The sequence below is a fragment of the Trachymyrmex septentrionalis genome, unplaced genomic scaffold, assembly GCF_001594115.1.
Source record: "Trachymyrmex septentrionalis isolate Tsep2-gDNA-1 unplaced genomic scaffold, Tsep1.0 scaffold2, whole genome shotgun sequence".
Taxonomy (NCBI): Eukaryota; Metazoa; Arthropoda; class Insecta; order Hymenoptera; family Formicidae; genus Trachymyrmex; species Trachymyrmex septentrionalis.
In genome coordinates this window covers 1,676,136-1,693,555 of record NW_017305179.1, presented here as the reverse complement: position 1 = coordinate 1,693,555, position 17,420 = coordinate 1,676,136, and the positions used below count along the sequence as shown (strand labels likewise).

Here is a 17,420-nt window from a genome sequence, read left to right as displayed (position 1 = left end):
AGTTCACTGGTGCGTTGCACGGTTAATTAATAACATCGGTGGTTGCAAGTCGGAAAAGAGAGATCCGAAGGGAGACACCGAAAGCTGGGGCGGTCAAAGGCGAAAGAAACAGAACGGACAATCGAGGCGAGGGAGACCAGTCGATTAACCAGGTTCGCAGAAGGTGCGGGTCGGGGCCGGAAGGGTTAAATAGATGCAGGAATCTGCAGACGGCATCGAACTCCGCCAAGAAAAAACATCGGGTAATCTACGCTCGAAGAGACTCACGTGAACGTGCCCGAAGGACGTTTTTCCTGATCGAACGGATTGTGCTCGTGAACTCCGGTTGTTTTTATAACTTTAATAGAAAAATGTTTTCCACAAGCAATCTCCGTGGCGAGGAAACATCGATTTAACTTGCTGGAAGTTTTTCACCTGATTACTCACCGCTATGTCAACAGCAGAAAATCATCGAGACAGATATTCGCGAGTGCTCGAAAAATAAAGTATCCGCTTATCTTATGGTTGACGTGAGTCTCGCGGTCGATCGGGATCGATTAACAATTGCTTTGCCGATACAAGGAATCATTGGAGGATCTTGAGCTTTACGGTTCTCGATAACCTTGGAGAATATCCGAAGTGATTTGAGAAATAATATATTCGCAAATGGTTGATTATATTTAAGGCGCAAGTGTTTGCAATTTTCACGATCGAGAGATCTCGGTCTAGGACTCGTGTGATAGTTTCAACACATTTCGTCTCGTTTGAATGACGTCGGTCGAGATCTAACGAGGTACTTTCGGTAACTTAATCGGAGCGACGCGACCTTACGAATATGTTGTGTGGCACATTTAGGAAGAGGAGCGGGTACTCGGGAGACGAGTATCGGTTGGTTAGATCAAACACCATGCCGAGAATAGTATCGGGGCCGAGGGACGTCAGTATGGCATCTGTGCGAAGGACGAAGTCAACGAGGACCGCTCGACCCTTACTGATCAAGGACCTACTGCATACGGTAAGGTTAGGAATAGATAAAATACCGAAGGAACGGATAAAATAAGAATATTGGGACCGTCCGTTATATGAAAATTCTTCGGGAAAATATCCGTCATATCGTGGAACTTATCGTCAAAATAAAATGATCTAGTTACACAGAAAATTCTGCGATCGTGCCTTGTTTGAAAATTTCTTTGGAAACAGTTATATTTTACAGACAGTTGTATTTGATGATCACTGTGTAAAGAACACTTAACAAATGTTACGTTACAAAATGAGATGGAAATTAGTTTGTGGAGAAACGAAATAATTTGTTCTCGAATTTCTTTCATTTAACGCATTAGAATTTAAATGCTAAACGTGAAAGACTTTTCCAAATTTATAACCGCACGGTGGCTATTTTCTTCTTTTATATTTGCTTCATATGATGCACGATACGAATCGTTGCATTAAATGCATTTAATATTTACACACCGAATAAACACGAGAATCGATAACATATAAATGCATGTTCGGCTTGTTACTCGTCGAGTTAAGAACATCGCGACGCGTAGACCAGCCAACCGATTGATCCTCAAAGGATTCGGACCGTCTCGAATCTACATACATGAATACGAATGCGTCATGCAGTTTGCATATGTATGCCGGCTACGGCGTCGCGCCGTATTCGTATGCATGCATTTGTCCGTATAATTTACGATGCTACATAACTTTAACTCGGACGCATTGTCGTACGTCAGGGGTGCATCTTAGCTGATTAATTAGCGATTCCGCATTCTTTTTTTGTTTTTTGTTGTTTTTTTTTTCCGATAGTAAACCTCGTAACAATAGCGTGACCGACAAGATAAGATTTAATGCTCGTTTCTTGCCGTGGAGATAAGAACTGCAATCGGATATTCGACCGTTTTTCGTAGTCGATTATTTGCAAGATCTGATAAAAATTCACTTATTTTGAATTTAAATGAACGGAGACCGATGCGCTCGTTCTGGTGTATCGATACGTTCGATCTGCCCCGTGACGATCTCACGTTCTCTCCCGTTCTTTTCGTTCTTCCCGAAAGTATCGCTTTACTCCTTTTTCGGTCTAAATCCGGCAACGGTGAGGCGCCTCGGCGCCGCCACCTCGGATTCTCTCTCGTGGTGCCTGCCTGAACCGAAAGGCAGAGACCGACTCTCGAGGTTTGCCTTATAAGGTGTTCCATGGGATGCCCAGCGTCCATTAGAAATCCTTTTGTCGGATCCGGTCTCTTTTTCCGGCGGATTCTGTCCAAGGGCTGTCCCACCGGGGATTCGTTTCTTCGAAATTATTCGCTTGTCGGAAGAAGGTGCGTGCCAATTTTCGAGGAGGACTGGGTCGATTCTTTAAACACTGAACGCGAGAGAACGAGGTGTAATGTTTACTTGTGAGACTGTAAGAAAATTAACATAGCGAGAGACATCTTAATTTTGGAAATTTCTCTTCCGCAAATATTCGTTTGTCTTTGAAATCTGAATGTAAAATTTTATTCTCGAGATCAAAAGTAGATTAGGATATTGCGAGGAGAGTTTGTAAAAGTTCATTTAACCGAAGCTGATCCCATTAATACGATTAAAGAGTATAATAAAGCAGACCGTAATATCTACAGAAAAATTAATTGCGATCGATATTATAAGTAAACCCGGTAATTCGATATCGTACACTTCTATTAGCTGTGCAACCTCTTTACCAGCCGCTGATTGACCGTTATCCGTGGACGGATTTTTTTTTTTTCCACAAGTAGAGAGAATTTTAATGCATAACCGGCGAGAATGAGTTCATGAATATGCACATAAATATAGAGAACGAGTACGGGGTGCCTTTTTGCATGGGATTTTTGAATAACGCGAAAATATATTCGTCGCACCGTTTGCCGCCAGACCGAGCGCGCCTTCCTTGTGGAGGGAAAAAATTTCGTCCGCGATCGAGGATGTCGTGGAGTGCCACAGGAATTTGGCAGGGTTCAAAGTCGGCAAAATTGGTCAAAGTCGGCAGGTAAGCGGTATTCAGAATGTACAGGATCTATTTGATCCTGACATTACGTGAAAAAAACATTAGTGGATATTAATTTGCTTGTTTAGATTTAATCACGATACGGCAATGCCGCACGCAACGTGGTAATGTCTGACAAGTGCAACTACTGTTTTTCGCCAATTATTTATATGTACAAGTGATTCGAGTTCTAATTTTATCATCGGAAGATACGGCAGTCTCTACATTTATCCCCATAAATTCAGAGTCAAGAAGAAGTATTTTACTACATAATTTTTTTTTTATTTTATTTTATCGATATTTTCTTCGCTATGTTCTATTTTTATTAAATTCAGCACGGTCGTCGCACTCGACTCTAAACTGTGCAATTCACGTCAATACCAGTATTTCTGATTACAATAAAAAAAAAAATCGACAAACAGCTGCCAATTACTTTTTGTCAAGTATAATTTTGGCTTTCTCAGAGAGAAATATCGTAAAATAGCGCGATTTACGTCCACTTGCCGCGAAACCAGGTCGCCTGCGAAGTTGTAATCGGTGAAACCGAGCCTTTGGACGAATCGGAAAATTTCTAAAAATATTCGCATAAAGACAATAGCTTCGCCTCGGGATTCCGAGGGAAGAGACGGGATAAGGAGAGAAACGGAATTGGAGAGAACTGCAGAGGGAACGCGTGTGCGCTTTTTTCGCCACTGCAATTTGTGTACCTCCGCCGCCCTTTGTTCGCGTGTCTTTCTTTTTTCTCCAAACCATTCCTCCTTCTGCTCTTTCTCTCTCATCTTTTTCGTCCTCCCGCGTCGCCGCGGGATCCTCCTCCGTTATTCCCTTCATCTCTTTACATCGCGAGATATTCCGGCGCATTCCTTCGTATCGTGCCGCAGCGGCGATTTAGGTGCTCCCCCCCCCCCCTCCCCGCCCCAGTCAATGGCCCTTAGGCCCCTGTTAGGACTCAGCAAGCTGCGTACGAAGCGTTAGTTAAAGTTTATTTCAGATACGAACACGCTACTTTATCACGATCAAGGAAAAAAATGGTAAAATTGCTTTTGCATCGTTTACCAGGCTCGTCACAATTCTCAGGGTTGCCACGGACCTGGAGAACCGAGAAAACCGGGAAAAGTCAAGGGAAAATGTAAAAAAGTCTGAAATTTGCTCGCAATTCCCTGAAACTGCTCCTATTTCCAAATAATTGTTGTAATTTTTTAAACATTATATCTTGACTTTATAGTCAAGTATGTTCAAAATTTCTGCACTCCTCCTGTATTGGCCAGACAACATTCTACTAATATTATACTTGAACAATTATATTCCAAGACGAAATTATTATATGAGAACCAAATATCAATTTGCAATGAACAAGATTGTAAGCAATGGAAGCAATGATATACGTAGAAGACACTGTTAATCTAATTGTAGCACCAACTGTGGTAAAATGCTGTACGGACGATGGTCTCAAATCTTGACCGAAACATATACGATATTATATGTTAACGTATTAATTCGAAATATATTATTTATCTCTAAAAAAACATCTTTAATTGTGTGCTCCTTTATTGTATATTAATATAGACTAGCTTTCCTAGAATCCGTGAGTGTGTTTAAATGTTAAAATTTACATATTTTATCTTCCATTCCATCTGGAATATCTGGCAAAGTCAGGGAATTTTCAAATACCTTTTCTGTGGCAATTCTGAATTCTTGTTTCTTAGATTGAACTACCTCTTCCTTATTGTTGGAATTAAAAGATACTGAGAATCTCGTTATTCAATTCCTTAAAATTTATAAAAAAATCGATTGTGCCTTAAAAAGCTTCGCATTGTCAGTAAAGGGTTAAACGAAATTTTATAATCAAAAGTCTTCTTGAAATATATATGATTAGAAATCCTTTGATTCTTATTGAAAATCGAGATAACGAAAATAATAATCCAAAAAGAAAATTGAAGAAATATCATTTTTAAGTGTATCCTATGAAAATTATATATACAATAAAAATAAATTGTAAAAAGCATCCTGTATACTGTTCGTAACGTTATGCAATTCGTTTTTAATGAGCTTTTTTTCACCTTCCGGTTGTTGGAGCTGTTTCCGATTAAAATCATACTGCACTCATACGAGACATTTCCTCCGAATTGCGCAATTAGTTCTGCATCTAGTATGCTAATTTTGTTATAATTATACCCGACGGCGGTATGTTTCACAACAAAAACGTTGTTACTATATTATTAATCCGAGAGCGATCGTCAGATGTAATTTACATCCCGACCGACGGTTCGATTTACTTTCGTTCGTTTTCATTGCAATTAATTTGATAATTTTACCCAATAATTTCCGCTTTCCAGCTAATCAGCCAAATAACCATCAGGATATCATGTACCGCACCACAGTACAGAACGAAAAGAGTAATTCATTCACACTTGTAACGAGTTGCATATCGATTTATAGATGCAAAATATGCAGTTGAGACGACTGAAAAATCGCGCGTTTTTCGAAGTAAAACCAAATAGATAACTTGATAATGGATAAATTCTACACTCTTATTATCTGCCGTTATTAATGTTTAATAAAGAATTTAATAAAATGCACCTATCTATAAACATACATTTCACTACGCACAGCGAGTTTTTTTTGTTCTATCTTTCTAATTACTACATACAAATTACACTTGTAGACTTAAACATTTACGCGATAAAGTTATAAATGTTATCGCTGTATAGTCTCTTATTATTTTTATATTATTATTTAATCGTAATTTTGCCATATTTCCAGTCTCTCTCTCTCTCTCTTTCTCTCTCTCTCTCTATTTATCTCTTTTATTATTATCGTTATTAAGTTGCTATCGATTTTTCTGGAAACTAGACGATCACGAATTATTCTTGGCGACACGGTACGACGTGACGGGCGGCTGGCGTGTACGCTATTAACTCTAATTAGCGATTATTAGAAGACATTCCACAGAGAGACGGCGCCGCAAATTGAAGGCGGCGCAAACCGGTGTGAACGACAGAACAACGGGGGCATGGGACGAAAGGGGATATAACAGCCTGATTAAAACAAATCGTCGACCGGCAGAAATGAAATTGCTAGTCGGCCAATGCGCCGAGATAAGCGCTCTTTTGAACCAATTTTGCTCCGTACGAAGCATTGCGAAAAGGGTAATTTATTGCAATCCTTATTTACGTTTCGACACGCCTCCAGAAGACGCTTAAGAAAAGCAGAAATAAATTTAAAAAGTGCTTCTTTTTAAGCAGAAAGAAATACTCAGGAAGCGTTGAAACCCGAAAGAAATTTAAGATAATAAAAAAAAAATAGTAGCAAAATAATAAAAATCTGCTAATTGCAATGAGATAATTTTATGAATTTTATTGGTAAAATAACAGGATTAAAAATTACAGGCGAAATCTCTCATTCTTCAAGTGAGGAACGCGCGGAAAATTTGCATCAACGTGACGTACGAATGAGTTGGTGATTTTATCGCGAAGGACCCAGACGAGAAAACGGGTGCGGAGTCATCATACTGACGAAATAAGGCACGTTTCTCGCTTGAAGAATACGGGATATGAGACGCTTTCGCGCGTTATTGAACGTACGATACAACGGAATAATCGTCGATGGTGCAACGAATTGCATAAGCTTCTTATGGAAACGGCCTGATTAATTGTAGATTCCGAGTAACATAAACACATAGTACAATGTATGTCTCTTGTTTCTGATTGCGCCGACAGCTTTGATTAGCTAATTCGCTCTTTCTAGATCACGAATTCAGTTGCGATCAGAGTTAATCGCGCATTAACTGTCGTTGATGTCATAATTTATTTTAATTTTACGATTCGCCCATTGCACGATGTTCATGATTATTTGCAGGATTCTTACAATTTTTTTATCTTAAAATACTAAACAATAATCAATATTTAAATAATCTAAGATTACAGATCGATTAATTTTCGAAGCCATTCTGAAGCTGTAAAAACGATAATATTTTGATATATTTATTCGTATTTTAACGAAATGCGTGTATGATAAAAAAAATGGAGCACGCGTAATACAAAAGCACGTGCGAGCGAGCATACTCGAGATACCGTCGACCTCTTACATTTCCCAAACAACAGCATCTACATAACACTACACGTTTTAACATCGCATGTAAATACGGATGCAGCATCGTGGGATAAGAATGGGGGAGGGGGGGGAAGAGGCCCGGTACACGAAAGTCTCGAATTCTTTCGCAAGCGTGGGAGCTAACGAGACGATTCGTCGCCCAAGGCTCCAGATAGGTGCGAATGGGAACAATATGTCTGTGAAGGGGGGAGGACCCATCCGCGCGATCCCCGTCTTTCTTTCTTTCGAAGTTTACAGAATTTCGAAACACTTACAATGCATATCTTCGATTCGAACTTGATCGATCGACAATTCGCTGCGCGCCGCGTTTAATGACAGCTAGACTACTATCTTTTCCGGCTCTCTGTTATTTGTACGAGTGAAAAGGGAGTTTTATATGTGACATAAACTTCCTTCCCTGAAATTTCAATGTAAAGACATTGAGCCGAAACGTGGTCGCTGTACCTAATTTATGACTTCAGAAATTTTCTGTTGAATTCATAGTTATACATACGACTCTCCCACACCTCAAGTGATGGGATTGTCTTCGACTTCCGGCATTCGCCTTCGCCTTTCTTATTCTAAAGAGTGTATCAAACTTTCTGGATATTAATAGCTGAACGAAATGTTACCGTCAGTAAGAGTTATCGTCAATAAGATTTTTAACAATCGTACAACTGAAAATAGAAAGAAAATGAAAATTTAAAAATTATTGAGATAATAATAGTTGTTTTGCTCCAAAAATTAATTAAATAAGTAAAGCGCATACGAGAAGAAAAATGTTTTTTTTTTTTTTCGTAAAAAAATGAAGATATCCCCGAAATATATCGTGACAATATATGTAATATAAAAGATCGAACGTACAGCGTCATGAAAGTTAATCGGCCATTTTATTGCTTCTTGCGACCATATCAACCTTTGTCCAACGATCGCGATCGGCTCGCCGAGCGAGTTATATTACGCAAGGGATTCGCTTGCAAAAGGAATAAGGAAAAAAAAGTCGCGTTACCCAAGCCTGCTTAACATAATACGTACATTGATATGTTCACTATACTTCAGTCACCCTGAACTCCATGTTGCGTTCGCTTATAATGTTAGCCATTAGTCGATCGATTTGCTGTAGAAAAATCAATTGAAAGTCAATCGCACATTTCTGTGGAATACCTGATCATTAAGAAAAAAACGCAATGAAAACGCTGAAGATGGGAAATATATCATGCTGTTTGTACTTATTTCTTCCTTACCCAAACGCGTAATCATTAAATGAATTACTTGTACGAGTAGCGGAGGATACTGGCATAAAATTTTCATCGCATCTCACAGTCACTCGTACGTATTAATATCGAGTGAAATTGCAATTGTGTTATTTTTCGTCATTACATAAAGTCACACTGGAGTTCAGTGTGAAATATTCACGCACTGTTGAACGTGCAGCATTGTTCCGGAATTTTGTAAATTCCTGGAGAACTTAACATTCTTTAGAAACCTACTTTTAGAAGAGAATGTAGCTAAAAAGTATGATTTTGACTTGAACACATCAAGAGAGATATTTCGGCAATAAATTGCTTCTCTAATTAAATATCCACTCTCTAAATGTGAGATCTCTAACCTAGCTGATCTTTATTATGTGATTCAACTAACCTTGTTTTAGTGGATAGGTTCAATGAATATAGTATTGGAAAATTGAAATGAACAAATATCAGTATTTTAGTTATACAATGCTCCAACATTTTTCCTTTTTTAGTTAAACTTCACTGACGATCAGTGCCAATGCCACCTGAGTAATTAGTGACTATCCACCGGTTCAAATTTCGGAGATATCCGACAAATATTTTACCCTAGATCCGAAGAACGGATAATCACACAAGCACAAGATACGCCGGGTTCTCACCCCCTCCCCGCCTCAGATAATAATCCACAGATATGTTTCGCGGACATCTGCGACCGATAATGCGGTTTCGTTGCGTGGTCAGATCGAGTGGTAACATCGTGCCGGCCGGCGGAGACGAAATCAATTAACTTTGGCAACACAAGCGTGCCTAACATGCGAATGCGTCCCGCACGCGCACTCGCAACGTACGCACGTAGTAGATGCGTAGTACGCAAACGTGTATATAGGGTGCGATAGAGATCGTGAACCTGTCCCTGACTTTCTTCATTATAAACCTTCATCTTTTTGCCGATTGACAAAAAATGTTCTTCTCAATCACGTTTGATGAAGAGAAATATCGGCTATATCGACATACTTTTCGAATAACTTGTTCGATTATTTACCGTTTGGAAGAAACTAACTTCTGAGACACCTTATACATTGTGGCCTATACGAGGCGCCTATAACGTGTGCATTTGCCGCGTGGGTTGCTATGGGCAACCCGTGACTAACACACGTTCCAGCATCACGTCTCTCACCCTTCCCGTCTCACCCCATCTCCTCTTTTCTTCTACCTTTCTCTCGCTCTTTTCTCTTTTCCTTTCTCTTTTTTTTCTCTCTCTCTCTCTCTCTCTCTCTCTCTCTCTCTCTCTCTCTCTCTCTCTCTCTCCTCTCTTCGTCGGTCTCCTTTTGTCGTTCCTTCTCTTTCTGCCTTGTATCGGATGCAGTGACGTAACAATCACCGCAATGAAACTCAAGAATTAATGATCAATTTCGAGGGAGAACAATTTCAGGTTTCATTCTGCTCTGTCATCGAATGATAGTATGATTAGAAAAAAATCTATTCTATGCTTTCGAACAATTGTGTGGAATTTGTGTAAAAACTTCACACGCGATTAAAACTTATGAAATAATTTTATTACATATCGATTATAAATTATATGCAATTATATACGTAATTATTAAATTATTAGCCATTTATTAAATTTTCAAGGGAAAAAGAAAGAAGCAAATATTCTTAGTATGTATAGAGACAGTTTGAAAATAAGAAATACAAAGGTCTATCGGTAGCCACAGATGGCTAATGGAGTATTATGTCTAATCATTCCTAAGAATGCATTCCGCAAATGGCTTGATACGTTACTGCAAGCCATCTCTCTTCGTTTCATGCGACACGTTTATCCTTCTCAGGGACACTCATTCGTTCTCTCTTCCTTTCTCACACACCATCTTTCTCTCCCATGCCTTGTACCCTAGGTTAGCGTTCTCTCGTGCTTGCCGAGACCCGTTGGTCCTCTCCTCTTCAGGAGTGGATTTCTGTAACGAGACTCGAGTCGCAGATCCCTTGAAAGACCGTGTCGTGATCTTGTCCGAAAATTTTATCAAAAATTGATAAAATTTTCGAACAAGATTTGAAGGTTGTAATCTCGTGAGAATTGAGACGAAACTTCTCGTCTGTTTATGGTCCTATCGGGATTCCTCAAAGATAAGTAGGTTTGGAGCAGGCTGAAGTTAACGTTTATCCGTACTTCTTTTCGCTCAGGAAATACAAGGGTGTACCGCGCTTCATTATAGTGTAACAATACGCATGATCGCCGAAACGTCGCTTACGCAATGTTTTCTGTGCCCAAGAGGCGTCGTCGATTATCGATTTTACGATATAGGCACATATTCGCATGCATTTAGTTCTCTGATGGCGACGTACCATGTGTACAAGAACGAGATCGAGATGGTACCTACACCGTACAGTATTCTGCGAGAGAATTTCTCGATCTATCGTGATGATGGAGCTATGCATACACTTCGGTATAATTAATTACTGCCTGTCTCGGTAGTGTACATCCAAAAGACTGATTATCTAATATCATTTTAGAATGATGCGTGATTTTTAAATAAATACAAAACTTGTTGTTTAACTGTTAAATTAAAATTGTAAGTTTGTTTTTTTTATTAATACTTTCGTTAGAGTTTTTCTTTATCAAATTTGTCTATCCAAAAAATAATGAGGTACTAAATATTGTACAGCATCAGAAAAAAGAAAAAAAAAATATGTCCGTTTTAATTAAATGATACAATTAAAATCTCTATTGCTTTATCGAATTTATTTTGCGAAATAACAACATTTGCAGCATCCTCGAAATATCTCAAGAAACGTACTCAATTATTTACTTATCCAGACCCCTGTATATACATTTAGATTAGAAGATTAAAATGAACGAGTCAACGAGTTAGTAGGTATATCCCAAGTGAATCTGGGTGAATCTATAAAAACAAAGCCACCGTTTGTGGGATCTCCCAGGATAACGCCTGGGTTTTCACTGAAGAGGGATCGTCCCTGAACCCATGGCAGCGACGTGCGGAAGAGAAGGGATCATGAGACTCATAGAGGGGGGAAGCACCATGGTGAGGCATCAAAAGAGAGAGAGGTTTCTATAGGGGATGCTGGTTGTATAAAGAAAGATGAAGAATCGCGACGAACCTTCGACCATCACCCCCTCATTGAGACACTCTCTTTTTCTTACTCTTCCTCTGCGTTCTCTTCTCTCTTCTGTTTAACTCTATCTACTGCTCATTGCTTTCCGACTATAACTTCACAAAGAGAGACAGGAAGAACAAAGAGGCGTAGAACGAGAAGGCAGCTCCAGAAGGAGGAGCTGAAGGAGGAGAAACGTTGGAATGCAAGTTGGAATGAGAAGGAATAAGATAATACGAATGTTTAACGAGAAGAAAAGAGAAAGTCGCCGTGGACGTGAAGAGAGAGAAGATCAAAATCACGAAATGTGTGTGTGTGTGTGTGTGTGTGTGTGTGTGTGTGAGAGAGAGAGAGAGAGAGAGAGAGAGAGAGAGAAATAAGCAATTCTGATTATGACTGGACGATTGGATTTCGGTGACACAAGTCAGATAGGTGAAGGAAACTTAGATAGATCGAAAAGTCAGTGGAAAACGAAGTTTCACAAATTACGAAAAAGATGCATTTCGAAAAAGAAAAAAAAAACAAATATAGAAACGGGAAGCTCGTCAAGAGGAATTAGGGGAAAAAAAGAAGTAACGAGATGGTGCCGTTTCAAGATGGAGGAAACTTAATCTTCCAAGATTAAAAATACAATCGTGACATTTCGGGAATAAGAAGGGGAAAGAGAGCAAAAGGGGAAGTGAGAAGTCTGTCTCTCTGGAGTGACAGCGACAGAGTTAGGCTTCCTTCAGGAAGAGGAGGAGAGACCCAGCGGGAGTTTTGAGAAGGCAGAAAGAGAGAGAAAGAGAGAGACAGAGAGAGAGGTGGATAGAGAAGCCAGGGCAGACAGATGAGGTGAGTTAGAGGGAGAAAGAAGAAAGGGGACTATTCGGGAGGGGAACAGACGAGGGATGGGAGCAGAGTGAACAGGACAGAACAGACAGAGGGAGGGCGAGAGAGAGAGAGAGAGAGAGAGAGAAAGGGAACGAAATGGAACAAGAGAGACAAGGAAAGAGAACAGAGAGACCAGGCAGCGAGTGCGCCCACCGAGCCGCCTCCATACCACCTCCAGCATTCCCAGCTTGCACACACAGTTGCAGCTGCACCGCGGCCGCGGCTCGCTCGTGTGCACATGCGAGACTGCGCGCGCGTCTCTCGCATAATCTCGCGATTCTTTCCCGCGCGTGTGTACGTGTGCCTGCCTATATACATATATAATATACAACTATATTGCGCGACGTGCAACAACGTCGCCGCTGTGCAGTTTTAACGACGCCGTTTCCTTCGCTCCTTCGTTTATCCTCCCGCTGGACGAGATTGCGCGCACCCATCGACCATCATCCCTGCGATGTTAAGCTTCAGCTGGACTTTCGAAGATCCTCGACGTAGGCAACAACGAACTCGTCCTACAGTGAATCGTAATTAGAAACAACGAGCACGCCGACACTTCCGCCGATGTAAATTTGCAATTAGGAGAGTCGCAAATCGATTGTGCCTTCCCGAGTAACGCATTCAGCTCTGGTAATGTCGGATTGCTGAAGTTTACGAGCTGACATTGACAAGTATCGAATTCGCTGTCGATGTGGAATCTTTAGGCGGAAGGGTTCTCGGAGGGCGGTCAAGGATCCTCTTCAATCCAGGTTCGCACGATGCTCGAATCTATCACGAGCTCGCAGTCGTTGAGATAGCTAAGACGAGTTTGGGATAGCATCGTAGAGACACGTGAGTGTAAAACCCGAAGTGCCGGCGATCGGCGTTGTATCGGTCATTTTTCTGCGTTTCCTCCCGTGTGGCGAGCAACACTGCGTGCGGAGCACGTGCGAACCGCGCGAGGCCGAGAGAAGTGCACTATCGATCGCGTCTCTCCTTCGGCTGTAATCTCGAGAAGCGTGTCCTTCTCGTTAGCAGGATACTCAGCCGGACGACAGGAGGGATCCTGACATTTCGCAAATGTCAACCGCGCAGCCGTTGGCGTAACTTCCGCGTAATCGGAGCGTGATGAACGATAAGAGACCGACTCGTGCTTTACGTGCTGAAACCGTATCCTTCGTTTTCCTCTCTTCCCGCGACGAATCGAAAGTGACAGACGCGTTGCGAGAGCGATGATTCGAGACACGTGATTCTGAGGACCGAATCAAAAGCTAGACAGACTCGACGTCTTCGATTCCAGGGATTCCAAGAGAGCGAGGAAATCTCGTCATGGATTGGATGAGGAGACAGGATGTCAAGGAGGAGCCGCAGGAAGCTCCTAACGCCTTGACACCGGAAGACGACGATGAGTATTGCTTCGAGGAAGACACGTCGATAGACGAGGGAATGGTACGTGAGATTTCGCGCTACGGTTATTCTATTTGCGATTGATTGATGAATTAATTCGATCGTGTTCTTGCGAAAAGTAAGCGCTGTTTTAATCTTAAGATAAATCATCACGAACACTTTGTTTTTTTCGCATAGAGGCAACGGCGTCAATATGCATATTTATCGGGCTGTTTATAATGAGACCCGATGTATGCTTCAATTATATCGCATTACATATGCGCACTTATTGAAACGTAAATGTATCGCATGATTAAAGCAGCAATCGAGACGGGGTAAAATTAGTATTTATAGATTTTGCAAATTGGTTAAAGATGCATCGCCGAATATCGCCACTTCTCCTTGTCTGGCGTAGCATCGGTCAAGGTGGAAATTTGCATATCCCGATTTGGAGAGTACGAGGTCTCCCTCATTCGGGATGCACTCTCCTTTAATAACGGTTGTACACGAGCGAGCATCGTGATCTTCGTCGTAATGTCGTATCTCTCCCAACGCGTCCATGAATGTTAATAATAACGCCGTTATCGACCGCTCGCCATGGTCGCAATAATCGTTGGTGACGGGTCGATTTAATGCGAATATCGCGTTCGACGTCCGCAAATATCGATAGTTCGTGAGTCCGTGGTGATTTCACAATCCTATCCGCGTCTTTTCGATTACGCGCACAATTATTGCGTTCGCGGTTTTTTGCGTTCGAGTTTTCCCGCGAGATTGCTCTGCTGAGCTCCCTCCTTTCCCTCTTTCGCTGTCTATTGCAGCGCCTCGAATTGTATCGTCCCCGGTTCGAGAGAGAGAGAGAGCATCGAATTTTCCTCAGGTAATTGCTGGAGCGAATGCTGACCGTTAGGGTATTCAGTTACGTGTCGCCTTTTTTTCCCAACCCCTGTCATTCGTTTCGAACAAGTTCGAATCTGCATGGGGTCTAAAGATTGTGTTACCCAACAACTTTTCAGCAATATCTTGATATTACTTTTTATTTTATTAATAACATCATAATATAATTTTAATATTATAAGTATATATATATATATTTTTTTTTTGTACTGGCAGTGAAAATCTTTATTTGAAAACGCTACATGTTCATAAATCAAATTCGTTTGAAAATATCAAACTCTACAATCTGAAACTGTAACTGGAAGTAATTCACGATATCCTTTTTAGCAACTATTTTGACTTACACTGCGCTGATAAACCAAATATATTTTTCTATAATAATACAAACGGATGGGGCTTCTACTTCACATATGGATACTTCGTCTAACACGTCATTGGCGAACATAATGTTGTGTGAATTGGGCTTAACCGACTACCGAGAAAATGGGCTCGAGTATAAAATTACGTCGAATCTACTGTTACATCCATTGTTGCCTCCGAAATGACCGTTTGAATTACTAACCACTGGCGGAGTTACTCTGTTCGCTTGGAGCAAAATTACATGCGGACCAGCGTGCGCTACGCACAAACATTTAGCAGGGACAAAAAGCCGCCCGAGGCGATAAGTCATAAAATTATGCGGAAAAATCGAGGGTTGTTGGGCGGGTCACGTATCATCCTTTCTATATATCAACGTCATGATATTTATAACTGCTTAGAAATGATATTGATTTATCCATAAGATATTACATAACTTGAGGTTTTAACTGAATTACGACTTGATTAATATTAACGATTTAAGTCGGTGAGCATTTTTTTATTTGCGCGATTTTCACTTAAAAAAAATTGAAAAAAAGTCACGACGGACGAACTTCTCTTTAAACTTTCTCTCAAAGAAAATCGAACTTGTCCTCTTTAAAGAATCCACAATTGAAAGGGGTTGCGATAATGGCACTCGGTCTAGGGCAATTCTTCGGACCCTGGCAACATGCCGACTCGGCCGGAAATTAAGGGAAGAAGGATAAGCTGGCCGGTCGATACGTCTACCGATTTATCGAGATCGCGCGAATGACGTTCGTGGAAGTCCGAATTTTCTGGTGACGATCTGGTAACCGCCTGTTCTCTCCTTCCTTCTACCTTTCTTCTACCATCTTGATAAGAGCAGGTGATAAGTTACTCGAAGCCACTTCGGAAACCTTGGCAACGCCGAGGTACTTTCGAGGGGCCACGATGATTCAGCGCCAGCTGCGCCCTCGGAAGGAGAAAGAAGTGGAAAAGGAGGAGGATCAGTTATAGCAACAGCGCTCGAAATTTGTTAGTCAAAACCGAAACATCGATCCCTCGTCTCGGTAGGATTAAACAGGTATATGTACGTCTCCCGAGTGGAATACTCGACGAGGTTTTCCACCTTGTCTTCCGCTACGTGCGCGCCGGTATCTCTCGTCAATTCACTTCCCGTTATCTCATTGGGCGATCGTATCGGCCGGAAGTGAGTCGGGGGAAGACGCAGGAGACAGGCGGTAGCGTAGGCAGCGACAGATAACCACGGTAGACTAAATAGTCACGAGTATTTGCTGACAAAAGTCGGGAATAATGGGCGGTACGATATTACCGTTTTAACGCTTCGTGTGCGATATGCATCGCAAATTGCTCCCTCAAAAGTTTATTACGAAAGATTAGATTTATCAGGCGCGTGCATCGCGCAAAATTCGATGACGGTGTGTTAAGAAATATTTATTACGTACAATGCAAGTGATTACGGATACTAGCGTTCCGTATGATGATAAAACTAATTTCTTATTAATCAAATAACACAAATATCTTTCCGAAAAGCGAATATTTAAAAAGAAAAGAAACGATCTAATTCGTCAAATTTTTGGAGGTAAGGAAATCAATCCGAAAGTTTAAACATACTCAAAGTATGAAAAACTTGCATATCTGAGTTTCCTCCTGCTAATCTAAGTTTATTTCAACAATGAGCGAACTTGATAAAATTTGTCAAGTTTATCCCTTAGAAATTTACATTAACTATAGTTTGCGTATTCCGTTGTACAGAACGACGAAACTCACGTTTGATCCGGTCGCCAAATAGCAGTGCGTTCTGAAATAATGGGGCTGTGCGGAAATTGAAATATAATTTCAATCGAAAGATGGAGAGAGAGAGAGGGAGAGAGAGGGGGGGGGGGAAGAGAACGAAATCAAGATAGAATCGATAGAGAGTCGAAAAGAGGGATAGAGGAAGAGAGAAGAGAATAGAGCGAGGGTGTCTGTTGCTCGGAGCTCGTCCACAGGCAGAAAACGGGGGGATGATAGGCGACCAGTCACCATTCCACCCCACCGTGGCCATGGCCACGTCGGGGATGAAGTATGACTCATCCGAGTGCCACCACCCCTGTTTTTCGACCGTCTCTCGCGTCGGGAAATTCGCCACCCGTGACTCTCCTCTGGTCGCCGAATCTGTTCATCGACCCTACCATGTTGCCAGTGAGTAAACGAGCATTATCATAATCCATAGCGACAGCGGGAAGAAAGATGCACCATCAGGCGCGTGTGCAGTTCAGGTGTCGAACCGAAGTTATTGTTCGTGACTTTTTCGTGCTTGTTACAATTCCACTGTCGAATGGCCCTTGCCTTTCGAGGGCAACGAGTCGTCACGCATGATCGGTGGCCACCGTAGTCGAATTTTAAGCAAAAAAGAATATATTGTGCGCTTTCGAAGAAATATGAACGGCAAATCGCGCACTTTGCGACGTGCCTGCGATTTGGGAATAATAGTGAGTTGACTGTAAAATGGTCCTTATTTTGTATTTTGTGTTTTTTATTGATTGTATTTT

At 41.3% G+C, this 17,420-nt stretch overlaps 1 protein-coding gene across 5 annotated transcripts in view; it reads left to right on the top strand.

Moving 5' to 3' along the window:
* LOC108747503 (amyloid beta A4 precursor protein-binding family B member 1-interacting protein-like) overlaps nt 1–17,420 on the top strand; it is a 128,631-nt gene that overhangs the window by 57,153 nt on the left and 54,058 nt on the right. Inside the window, exon 1 of one of the 5 annotated variants that reach the window (XM_018485026.1) lies at nt 665–994. The exons of 3 other annotated variants lie outside the window; for them this stretch is intronic. In XM_018485026.1, the coding sequence (XP_018340528.1) occupies nt 815–994 (180 nt within the window). In that variant the 5' untranslated portion in view covers nt 665–814. Of the gene's footprint in view, nt 1–664; nt 995–13,182; nt 13,717–17,420 lie in introns of those variants that run through there. One more of the 5 variants, XM_018485027.1, reaches the window with a different exon arrangement.